Genomic DNA, 13,136 nt, shown 5'->3' on the forward strand with positions numbered 1-13,136 from the left:
TATTTGATTGAGAAGTTTTTATTTAAATTTTGCAGAATTTATAGAAGCAACTTGTTCATCTTTTTATAGTAATAATGTTTCATTTAAGGTAGCCATGCAGATCTAGCTCATGTTCTTTTGCTTTCTGGCTGTTCAGCAATAGCCATGTAGTAGAGATAGCTCGATTGTCATAAGTAGTGGTTTGTTCTAGAATGAATCTGGCAACTGTTGGAAGTACAATAATCTCTGGAAAGAGCCACTTGCATTGCATTTTAATGGGAGGCAGTTGTTGCAGGTAGTAACATCTTCACATTTTTGCCTGGAAATTAGTCTTGCTGAGAGAGACTCTGCATTTGCTTAAGTTCCACGATGCCAATGAGTAAGCCCACAGCTGTTTTTCAACTTTACAATCAGTAGCTTTACTATTTAATTCCTCTGACGAGAGCCCAGTAGGTGGGCAACATAAATATCTCAGATTTTCTGTTGATATTTGTGATTCCCCTTGTACTGTTAAGCCCTTCACCTTGCTGCTCCTTAATATTGAATGTGCATTTTATGTTTTTAAAGTGGAGGAGAAAATGAAATAAAAAAATCTTATTCATGGTTGAGGATCCAGAGGTAGAATTTAAGCTGATGTTTGGTCAGTCTATGGAATGGGATCTCTAACCAACTGGAGTGTGGGTTCAAATAGTGTCCTAGGAGCCACAGTTTCAGTTACAAGTTACTGGAGGTCAATTGTGTAATTTAAAGCCCGTGGAGAAAAAAAAAAAATACAACCTATAGAGAGACAGATAATCATTGAAAGAATTTTAGTGAGAGCTGCATAAAAATCTGTGATAACATTATTAAGAGTGAGAAAGAAACACAACTCCACAATTATAGTGATAAATTTTTTAGAAGTTATGTGCACTGAGGTAATGTTGATTGTTTTTTATAACAACACAGTGTATGTTTTAGGGGTTACAGATTCACACCTCTACAAGTGTTGGTGGTTTTTTTTTTTAAGATTTTTGGCAGGGGGTGCATAGAAGAGCTGGGGTGTAGGCTAGAGGTGCAGGGGTTTGAGAGGATTCCCTCAGAGACAGAGTTGGAGCAGAACAGGCAGATTTACTGAAATGCAGTGCTAAGGGGGAGCAATGGGTGAGACAGGAGGGGTTTGCTGCGCCGTATGTGAGTTTGCTCCTTGGCTAGGGACTGAACTCAGGTCACAGAGGTGATAGCACTGAGACTTGACCCCTCGGCCACCAGGGAGGCCCTTCAGGTATATCTGTCCACCATCAAAAATCCCAGTAACCTTCCACCATGATCCATTAGGGCTTCTCTTTGCTCCCACCCTCCATCCTTCTCTGATAGTCTCAGTTCTGCAGATTTCAAGGCTTTGTTTTGATTTAGTTTTGTTCCTTTGTTTTGTTTCTCTATATTCCATGAGTGAAGGAGTCTGGTATATGTCTTTCACTTTCTGACTTATTTGCTTAGCGTTATCCTTTCTAGTTCCATTCATTTGACAAAATAGCAAGGTTTTCCTCCCTTTTTATAGCTGAGTAGTATTCCATTGTGTATCTATAATACATCTTCTTTATCCATTCCTCTATCTTTGGGCATTTAGATTGTTTCCAGAGCTTGGCTAGTGTAAATAGTGCAACAGTGAACTTAGGAGTACATAATATCCCTTGCAGTTAGTGTATTCTTCAGGTAGATACCCAGAATATGGATTCTTGGACCAACTGGTAAATTTGTTTTTAATGTTTTGAGAAAAACCTCCATACTTTGCCATAGAGGCTAAACTTGTCTACATTCTCACCAGTACTGTCATTTCTTTTTTTCTTCACATGGTCACCAACATTTGTTATTTCTGGTTAATATGGGTCATTCTATAGGTGTAAGAGTGGTATCTCTTAGTTGTGATTTGCATTTCCTGATAAATGACAACCATTTTCTCTTGTGTTACGCACTTGTATGTCTTTGGAGAAGGTGTCTGTTTAGCATTTCTGCCATTTTTTGATTGGGTTATGTTGTGTGAGTTCCTTTGTTTATTTTGTGTGTTGATTTTATAGCCTACCAGTTTATGGATTTATTTTTTCTATTAGTTTTTTTAGTGGGATTATTAGGGTATTCTTTGTATATTAAATGCAGATACACCATATCATCTGCAAATAGTGATAGTTTTACTTCTCTTCCTATTTGGATAGTTTTTATTCCTTTCTCTTGCTTAATTGCTTTAATTAGAATTTCCAATACTGTGTTGAATAGTAGGGTTGAAAGTGGGCATCCTTTCCACGTACCTGCTCTTAGAGGAAAAGCTTTTAGTTTTTCACCATTGAGTATGATGATATTTGCTGCGGCTTTGTTGCGTATGGCCTTTGATGTGTTGAGGTATATTCCTTCTATTCCTATTTTGAGTGCTTTTTAAAAATCATAAATCGGGCCTCCCCGGTGGTGCAGCGGTTGAACGCTGGGCTGCGAAGCTGCCCGCAGCCTCCACAGCGCCAGTTCGATTCCTGGCCACTGGCGATGGTCCCACATGGCACACAGACGTCTCCTGCCGCTCCTGCTGCTCCCCTCGGCACTGTGTTTCGTCAGTCTGCCTGTTCTGTTTCCCGCTCTGGCTCTGGTGAATTCTCTCACCCTCCCGCACTTCTGACTGTACCCAGTGCTTGTATAAATAAATAAATAAATCTTTTTAGTTTTTATTTATTTATTTTTTTAAACAGAGGTATGTTTTTATTTATTTATTTGTTTGTTTGTTTTGTTTACACATGCACTGGGTACAGTCAGAAGCGCGGGAGGGTGAGAGAATTCACCAGAGATAGAGCGGGCAGCAGAGCAGGCAGAAGGACCGAAGTACACTGCTGAGGGGAGCAGCGGGCAGCAGGAGAGGTCTGCGCGCCATGTGGGACCCTCCTCCTGTAGCCGGGGAGCAGCCGGGGATTGAACCGGCACCGCAGAGGCCGCGGGCAGCTTCGCAACCGAGCGCTCAACCGCTGCGCCACCGGGGAGGCCCCAATAAATCTTTTTTAAAGAATCATAAATCGATGTTGGATCTTGTTAAATGCTTTCTTTACATCTATTGCTATGATCACATGACTCCCCCCCCCCCTTTTATTGATGTGGTGAATTATATCAGTGATTTTCTGGTATTAAACCAGCCTTGCATCTCTGGAATAAACACTTGCTCATGATGTATGATCCTTCTAGTGTATTGTAGTAATGATTTTGCATGTATATTCATGAAAGATACTGGTCTATGGTTTTGTTTGGTTTTCTGATATTGTCTCCTTTTGGCATGAGGGTAGTGTTGGCTCCAAAAATGTATTTGAAACTGTTGCTTCTTTTTTTGGAAGAACTTGAGAAGGATAGATTAGTTAAAAATATATATTTTTTAAGATTATTTTATTTATTTATACAAGCACTGGGTACAGTCAGAAGCGCAGGAGGGTGAGAGAACTCACCAGAGCCAGAGCAGGGAACAGAGCAGGCAGAAGGACTGAAGTACACTGCTGAGGGGAGCAGCGGGCAGCAGGAGAGGTCTGCACGCCATGTGGAACCCTCTTATGGTGGCCGGGGAGCAGCTGGGGATTGAGCCGGCGCTGCAGAGGCTGCGGGCAACTTTTCGCAACCCAGCGCTCAAACGCTGCGCCACCAGGGAGGCCCGTTAAAAATATTTTTGATAAATACTTGATAAATACTTTAAACTACAATCCTTGGATAAAATATATTTACCAAGATGTCAAGTAGAAAGTTGTCTACAAGAAGATTAGATGAAGAGGCAAATTTGAGAAAATAAGACACTGTGTTTAGTTGATTAATTTTGTTATAATTACATTTAATTATATTGAGTTAATCTATGAAAATAAGCTCTTCTTACCCTGTATTATTAAATTATTTCTTTGAATTTTGAGTTTTTTGCTCTAGCATAGTATCTTGTACACATTAGGCTCTTAATTTATTGAGAAGTTAATTTATGAAATAAATACACTTGTTGAATAATTATCTTACAGTAACTTCAGAATGCCGGTGCTCAAATTATAAATTACTGCTAGATTATATTAAGGAGCCACAGTAGCTGAAACCCACTCAAATAGAATTGCATTGTTGTGACAAAATATTTGTGCAGAAGAAAGCATGGTTCTTATTTGTATCTGAAATTGTGTACCATATGTGCTTACTAAGTTAATTGATTACTTTGGGGTATGGTTGTATATGTAGCTTTAATTATAAAAGGTTTCATGCATACATGTCTTTATGTTTATCTTGTTTTGTGATACTTTTCCATCTTCCCAAGTTTTTTTTTTTCAAAGATTTATTTTTATTATGCATGCAAGAACTAGGGTGTAGCCAGAGGCGCAGGGAGTGAGAGGATTCACCAGAGACAGAGTAAGGAGCGGAACAGGTAGATCTACTGAAATACACTGCTAAAGAGAATAGAGGGCAAGAAAGAAGAGAAAGGTCTGCTGTGCCATATATTGCTGGGGATCAAACTCAGGAAGTAGCAGTGATAGCTTGTTAGCACTGAGACTTAACCCTTATGCTACCCAGGGAGGCCCAGTTTTTCCAAATTTTAAGAAGAGGAGTTTAGAGTAACTGGAAATTGTCCTAAATTTTGAGGTCATTCCTTATGTTTTATAGTCTGAACTGGATTAATTCCTTAACCAGGGGCTTAAAATAAAAGTAAGATAGAAATAAGAATAGCAGAATATGAGAAGGTAGTAAAAAGTATTTTCATATTCACACAATTAGTAGTCTAGACTTAAAAGATTATTAATAAAGTTCCACAAGTAGTTACTTGAAAGAAACATCACAGCATGAATTCTGTTTTTTGTGTTTTTTTGATGATACATAGGTAGTCAAGTGGAGAAAGTTGTATGTAGTATTTAGAGAGATGATTAGTTTTTAGTGTCTAAAGTATATGATTTTTATAACTGGTACTCCAACATTGCAGAAATTGTACAAAGCAAATGTGAAAAAAGAAGTCATTTCAACCCCTAATCTCTCCGAAGACTGCATTTTGTTGCATATAGCTGGTTAGGGTTTTTTTTTTTTTTTTTTGCTTGTTTAATCTACATGTAGTTTTGTGTATTTGAAATGGTGGCTATCAATGTGTGAATAAAATTGTATTTTCTTTTTTTCCACATAATTAAATTTTTAACTGTAGAATGAGCTGCTTAACAAACATTGTTCTTGGCAGTATTTAGCAAGACAACCTGAAATATTATGAAAATTTTGCAAATGTGTTGTAGTAGCATTCTAGTTCTGTGATTTAATATTTCTGTAGCTGGTTGGGGGCTACAATATTAGCTATCAAGTAAAGAAAAAGAAAATGATAAAGTACTATTTCAGGAAAAAACAACACAACTAATATACTGTTGTTTAGGAATGTGAAGTTAAGAACAAATTCAAATCTGTATTTAATAGGAATATGGGTGGTGTAGAAAAAACATGTTTACTATGTCTAATAACTTTTATAGTGATTTTTCATTTTCTTTGACTTTTTTCCTCACCTATTCCCTGAATTTGTCATCTCTTTTTAAGACTGCCAGGCCAGAAACTGTTACTAATGATGATGAAGAAGCCTTAGATGAAGAAACAAAAAGAAGAGACCAGATGATCAAAGGGGCCATTGAAGTTTTAATACGTGAATACTCCAGTGAGCTCAATGCCCCATCGCAAGAATCTGATTCTCACCCCAGGAAGAAGAAGAAAGAAAAGAAGGAAGACGTATGTTTTACTGATTTTTGACATCTGAATCATTTATATGGTTTACTTTTTATGGTATTGCTCAGATACTTTCATTGCATTTCCTCTTTCAAGGGGAAAACAATGGCTAGCATCTATAACAATGTACTGTCAAACTTGATGACTTTTATTACTTTTTACTAGTAAGTTCTGGTTTTATTGTTTGGAAGTGTACCAAAAAGCTTATGCTTATCTGTGAGTTCAAGTCAAGTTGAAAAAATAAAACGAAGGATATTTGAGTGATTAAGTAAGAACTGACATTAGGGATAAAGAATTTTTGTTTGTTTTGACATTGGCGGGACTGGCCTTGTTTTGCTTTATTTCCTAATTATTGTTATTCTGTCTCTGCTCCAAGCAGAATACCAGGTCTCCTTTGCTGAGGATTTTCACCTATTTTTGAAATTTTAGCAACCTTTCCTTATAAGCTAGAGATAGTAATGTTATTAAACTTCTGACTGGGGAAGTATGAAAGAGCAGTCCAAGATGAAACCGCCCACCCTCCCCCCTCATGTATTACTCTTACCTTTCTACTTTGTTGGCTTAAACTAGTTGAATAGTGGGGAGTCCAGGTAGAAAGAAAATGTGCTTTACCCAGACTGATTTCTTTGGATAAACTTGGAGAAAGTTCTATAAAAAATATTGGAAGTGTGTTCTATGCATGGATTGTATACAACATGAAAAACTCCAAAACATATTGTGATTTCATCCTTTTATGTAAGCCATCTTTAATTTTTTTTGTGGACAAATACATTTTCATTTTTCGTCTTCATGTCATCTTAAACAATCTGTGTAAGTGATGTGCCAGTTATTTAGAGTGATGGTTGGTAGATCATCAGATGGAGGGTAATTTAGATTTCTTCTTGCTCTTTACTGGAAAAAGAGAAAAAACTAGGCATATTTGTTTGAAATACATTGGGGAGAGGATTAAATAAATTCTGCCCTATCCTAGGAATTAAGGGTAAATTTTGTTGGTATGATTGTTAACTATGTCTTGGTGAAAATGAAGGAAAAGTCCTTACTAGTATGAGACCCTCCTCATTCATTGGTTAGGAAAGTCAGGGAGCGTATGTTAAGAGTGATTGGCGGTATTACAGAGAACAGGTGAAAACATTTACTGTGAACTAGTTTGAAATCAATAAAATGTCATAGAAAGCTTGCATTGCTTACAGTATAATCATAAAGAGCATTGCTTTGCAGAGTAATGGGAACTCTTGTTTTATTTGTGTGTGTGTTTTTTTTTTAAATCTTCATGGATTTTCCGTAGATTTTCCGCAGATTTCCAGTGGCCCCGCTGATCCCTTATCCACTCATCACAAAGGTTCGTCTACATTCTAGACTATTAATAACTTTGTTTACTATAATTGGCAGATTTATTCTTACATATTTGATTTTCCACTATTTAAATTGTTAGATTTTGTTTTTACTTAGTAAGTTCTGTTTATTTACTAGTATCTTTTGCAAGATTGTACAGAATATCCAACCTTCAGTTTTCTTTTTGTATTCATAAACATTGATCTTTAGTCATTCCTTCCTGTTCCCCAATCCTTTAGGAGGATATCAATGCTATAGAAATGGAAGAAGACAAACGAGACCTGATATCCCGAGAGATCAGCAAATTCAGAGACACACACAAGGTAGTATTCTTGTCTTTTCACTTGGTGCCAATCTAGACTTTTTACAGAATCCAAAACAAACAGAAAAAAAAAAATCAACCTTACATTAGAATATAAGTTTGAATGGTATTTATAGGTTTGATTGCTATTTAGAAAGAAACAGAAGACCAAAACCAATATTAAAAAGTGTTCCTTGACATATTTTACTTAGTTTTTTCAGTTACTAACTACGCTGCAGTCATCTCACTTTGATATGAATAAAAGCTTATTTTATTTTTAGATTTCAACATAAACATCAAGGCCAGACTTAAACTAGATTCAAGGGGGCAGCAGAATAGCAGACCCTATAGTGTATTTCTGGGGGCAGTTATTTAACTTAATCTTAGGAAACCTTTACTTTAGAGCTGAGATTAAAATTTAAGATTTATATTTGTGTAGATTTAAGTTGAGTGGGGGAGATTTTAAAAAAGTAGGTCAGTGGTTACCAGCTTACCAAATTTTAGATGCATGGAAGAACTGTAAATTCCCATAAAGCTAATCTATTCATTGACCCCCACCATTATGATAGAGATCATATGGTGACTAATGCAAGATGAAACTCTCAGCTTGGAAAGTAACAAGGAATAGGATGTAAGTATGAGCTTCTGTTTTTTATTATATTTATGGATGCCCCCTCAGAAAAATATGCAAAGGGGTAACTGGCTTGGAAATGGGTATTTATGCATAGTAAATCCCACTCACGAGTTTTGCCTATTGAAAGCTTCTCTCAGTGTTGGTGCCTCTGTGAATGTTCTCATTGAAGGTGATGCTTACAGATAGTGAAATGCAAAACACTGCATGAGATGTATTTTGATGTTAGAGATAAGATTTTAACTGAGTGACCTTTAGCTCAGTAAAATGTTGTGTTCATTTCTTCTTTGAGTCAATCTCATTATTTCTTTTGCTCTAAATCACAAGTTGACAGTTAATACCATTGATTCAGTGCTGCTAAAGACTTAACAGATATCAGTGCTTTCTCGGGAATTAAATTTGTCTGAAAGCACCAATGCAGTTATCCCAAATTACTTCTGATAGCTAAAAAGAGTTTGTGGGATATCATTTTAGAGGAATACTTTTGGTTAGGTTTAATATTCAAAATCAGGGTTCTGAGTAAGCTTGAAAATGGTATACAGTTGTGTGTGTGGTTTACCCCAGCCCCTTTTTTGTTGTTACTTGTTAAACCTTGTCATGTCATTGATAAAGTATAAAAATTAATTAAAAAAAAAAAGTTTGCTTCATAGTTTGAGAAGCTGTCAGGCATTGACTGCCTTAGACTTACTTCACTGGGGTAAGAGGGTTGGTGTTTTAAATTTCAAAAATGTGCTTTAAAAAAAATCAAAATGAAAAACAGTTTGTTTTATTGGGTGGTATGGTTAAAGGGGATGTTTGAAACTACAATAACAAAAAAATGAGCTCAGTGAACCTTTGCATGTTTTGGTATGAGTTTATTAAATAACCACAGACTTAGGGTATCAGCGTGGCAGGGGGCGTCCATTTACAGCACGGACGAGTCTGAAGAGAGAATAAGGTAAGATTTACGATTTTTTTTCCCTCTCCTTTCCTCTTCATTATTTCATTACTTAACATCTTTTTAGACTCACTTCAGTTCCTCTTTCTTTAGTCTGTCAGAAAAAATATATGTTTGTGTGTATGTAGGTGTGTCTATTTACTACATATAGAAATCTTTTTGAAATGCAGTTAGTGTGAACCAGATTCACTTGCTTTTTCAATTATTGAAAACAAAACTTTTTAAATGGATTATGAAACATTGTTATTTAACATAAGTGGTGCTATACACCTAGAAGAAATAAGTAGTGCAGTGAATAAGCAAGAATTAAATAATTGAGGAATTCTACAAAAGAAATTATTATTGGAACAGCTAAAATAATCTGTAAGTATTATCTCAGATATAAAAATTTCTTTATAAGTGTATGATACTGAGGTAAGTTTTACATAGTATAGTCTAGCCTTATTTCACAATATAAATTTTTATATTCCCTTAGAACTGTTTCAGAAGTTAGAATTTGCCCTTTGAAATACCTTTCAGTTTCTGTTTTCTTTCTACCATTCCTTTTATCTTCCCTTTCTAATTTCAATGTATTCAGTATTGGCTTTGCCTGTATTCTACTTTGGTATTGACTGGCACAGCAGCTGAATATATTGATTTCTCATGCATTAGCTTTTCTTTCATAATCCTCTATCAGTTCTCTGATCCATGAGCAAGAGAAAAAGAGTATAACAGGTAAGATTGCTTTTTAAAGTTGTTTTAAATGCTTTACCTGACTGAGAAAAGAAAAATGCACATTTTATTGTTACAGTTTAAATTTCATTTCGGTGACACTAAACATGGAACCAAAGGAGTAAATGTGTTTTGTTTTGTTTTTCCTATTTTGGGTAATTTTTTCTTGAGTTTTGTGTTGAAATCGTGTGGTACACTGGTAATCTTATCAGGGAACAAACTTGGTCTTATTTTGTTATTTGGTTTATTTGTGAACCATGTACTTGCTCTTCCTCCCAGAAACATAGCTTTATAGGCAAGGTTAATCCAGTGTTGGCGATCCATGTCCTAGCACAGCATCTGTAAGTTTATATACAACCGTTCCTTCCAAGGATGGATTTATCACTGTTGATATATTATTGTCTTGTAGGCATAATGGAAATAAATATGTCACTTTAAAAATTAAATGAAATGAAAATATTATAATGTACATTTTTGCTTGAAGTGAGTTATTTTGAAATTTTTTTATTTGGTGGGCTGTCCATCTTGCAATGGTGGGAGTACTGTTTCCATGGATAGTAGGGCAGATCTTGACTGGATTCAGGTTATCTTTTGGAGGGTGGGTAAACTAAAGGGCAGATTATTTAGTTGCTTTATAATGATCTTACTTGTACTCCACCTCCCCTCTAAACCCTCAACTAGTAACCTGTAGATAATGGGAAGACTGGGATTGTAATGAGTATGAATAGTCCAACTGATTTACAGAAATTTTTAATGGGAGGAATTAAATTTCTACCAAGTGATTGTATTTCTAGAAATTATGAATCACCAATTTACATAATCATTGGGTGGGTAGCCACACTTGACACAATCTCCCAGCATCCAAGATTGGAGATTCCTGGTCTGTTAGAGTATATGGTTTTGCACGAAATTTATCTAGTCTTGTCATTACTTCAGTTTGTCAAGTAAAACCACAGGTATTTAATGTTAAAGTACCAGTGGTTTGGTTTCTTGTTCCCAATATTGGGCATTGCGCCGGGAAAAATAGGAAAACTGGAGCTACAGAGTTAACTCTAAAAGCACTTTTATTGGTTTCTAGAAACTGGAAGAAGAGAAAGGCAAAAAGGAAAAAGAAAGACAGGAAATTGAGAAAGAACGGAGAGAAAGAGAGAGGGAGCGTGAAAGGGAACGAGAAAGGCGAGAACGGGAACGAGAAAGGGAAAGAGAACGTGAACGAGAAAAGGAGAAGGAACGGGAGCGGGAACGAGAACGGGATAGGGATCGTGACCGGACAAAAGAGAGAGATCGAGATCGGGATCGAGAGAGAGATCGGGACCGAGATCGGGAAAGGAGTTCAGATCGGAATAAGGATCGAAGTCGATCAAGGTAAGACTTTATAGAAGTACTGTTTTCCTGATAGCTTTGGTGGGACAACAGGTTCACATTCTATAGGATAATTTACTATACGGATGTGATGAAGGACTTCCTTTCTTGGCTTGCTGTCTCACCTTTGTAATACCTGTGTGTAACAATTTTCAACATTTAAGGTTAGTTTCTGTCGGAAGTCAGTCTTCACAGAGACCTGGAACACATCCAGTGTCCTGGACAGACTTGCTTTCCTGTCGTTTCCCTGGTTGGTGGGCAGTTTTTCTACTCATTTTCATTAAGGGCTCCTGTAAATGGGGAAATCAGCTCTAATACCATTGCTTTTAGCCCCTGCTGTCTCTGTTTGGTTCTGTAGCTTACTGGATGGCCACAACTCACTCTCCAGGCCCTGAATTACCCTAATTATGGCTCCAAGTAATTTCACCTTTGGCTTTTTTTTTTTTTTTTTTTTTTTGGTACAAGCACTGGGGCACAGTCCAGAGGCGCGGGAGGGTGAGAGAATTCACCAGAGACAGAGCAGAGAGCAGAACAGGCAGAAGGACCGAAGTACACTGCTGAGGGGAGCAGCGGACAAGGCAGGAAAGGTCTGCCCCGCCATGTAAGAATCTCCCTAGCCGGCTGGGAATCAAACTGGCGCTATAGAAGCAGACAGCTTCATAGCACTGTGCTCAATCCGCTGCGCCACCTGGGAGGCCCTGTTTTTTTTTTTTAAACTTAAGGATTTTTGCTCATTACATTGAATTTATTTTCATGAATTATTACAAATTCTTTCAAGGGTGAGGTACAGCAAAAATGAATAAGGAAAATGGAAAAGGGAGAGAGTAGAAAGGGAGAGGAAAGTTTTTTTTTCCTAAGCTAGTTTTCAAATAGACATTTCTATGTTGGCACATTTTCCATGTGATTATAGCAGAAGGGAGGGGGTAAGTCCACTTTAGGTCAGTCCACTAGGTGTGGAACTGAAAGTCCAGTACTCTTAATCTTTAGTGGGCATTAAAGTCCTTCCCTCCCTTCCTCTTAAATAACCATTATTGAGAATTTGACATACTCAGTCAGTGCTTTTATTTTTATTATTTTTTTTTAAGACCCCTTCTCTTTTTTTTTTTAATTTTATTTATTTATTTATACAAGTACTGGGTACAGTCAGAAAGCGCGGGAGGGCGAGAGAATTCACCAGAGCCAGAGCGGGGAGCAGAACAGGCAGAAGGACCTAAGTACACTGCTGAGGGGAGCAGCGGGCGGCAGGAGAGGTCAGCGCGCCATATGGGACCCTCCTCCGGTGGCTGGGGAGCAGCTGGGGATCGATCTGGCGCTGCAGAGACTGCGGGCAGCTTCGCAACCCAGCGCTCAACCGCTGCGCCATTGGGGAGGCCCAGTCAGTGCTTTTATACATTATTAAATCAGTGCTTTTACTATAGGTATGAACCACAAGTGTTTATTGTTACATATGTATTAAAATATATATTGCTATTTAATTAGACTAGTGGCAGAATACTGTGTTCTGCATATGGTTTTGTCTTTCTAAATTATTGAGAACTTTTCATTCCCAATAGATATAGTTCTAATTTATCTATGCAGCATACGAAAATGCTCATTTCTCTACACCTTTGCCAATACCATTGTTCTTTGATCACTGTGAAGTAGTAGACTATCTTCTAACATGTGCATTAGCTCATATTTTTGTTTTCTGAGATATCCATGAGTATTAATATTGAATTTAGATTGGAATTCAGAATTTGAGACTAGAATTATGTCCTGTCTTACTGAAAATTCACAGAGCAGTTTAATTTTATAGAAATCAAATGCTAAATTCTGACTTGTGAGTTTGTATACTGTAATAATTGTTGTCTTAGTTTTTAAAGGAAAACAGGAGACTGACAGATTTTTAAATTTGTTTAAATAGAGAAAAGAGCAGAGATCGTGAAAGAGAACGGGAGCGTGAAAGAGAGAGAGAGAGAGAACGGGAGCGCGAGAGAGAACGGGAGCGCGAGAGAGAGCGAGAAAGGGAACGGGAACGAGAGAGAGAGAAAGACAAGAAACGGGACCGAGAAGAGGATGAGGAAGATGCTTATGAGCGAAGAAAACTTGAAAGAAAACTCCGAGAAAAAGAAGCTGCTTATCAAGAGGTAATTTGAGGGAATGCCTTTATGCAAAGATTGGTACTTAGTAGG

At 37.1% G+C, this 13,136-nt stretch overlaps 1 protein-coding gene across 1 annotated transcript in view; it reads left to right on the plus strand.

The window, feature by feature from the left end:
- RBM25 (RNA binding motif protein 25) overlaps nt 1-13,136 on the plus strand; it is a gene marked incomplete at both ends in the record, with an annotated part of 47,820 nt that overhangs the window by 23,697 nt on the left and 10,987 nt on the right. The window contains 5 exons of the mRNA XM_084240296.1: nt 5,509-5,694; nt 6,977-7,030; nt 7,263-7,346; nt 10,682-10,968; nt 12,869-13,091. Of these exons, the coding sequence (XP_084096422.1) occupies nt 5,509-5,694; nt 6,977-7,030; nt 7,263-7,346; nt 10,682-10,968; nt 12,869-13,091 (834 nt within the window). The remainder of the gene's footprint in view (nt 1-5,508; nt 5,695-6,976; nt 7,031-7,262; nt 7,347-10,681; nt 10,969-12,868; nt 13,092-13,136) is intronic.

This window comes from Talpa europaea (genome assembly GCF_964194135.1).
Source record: "Talpa europaea genome assembly, chromosome: 8".
NCBI classification, from domain to species: Eukaryota; Metazoa; Chordata; class Mammalia; order Eulipotyphla; family Talpidae; genus Talpa; species Talpa europaea.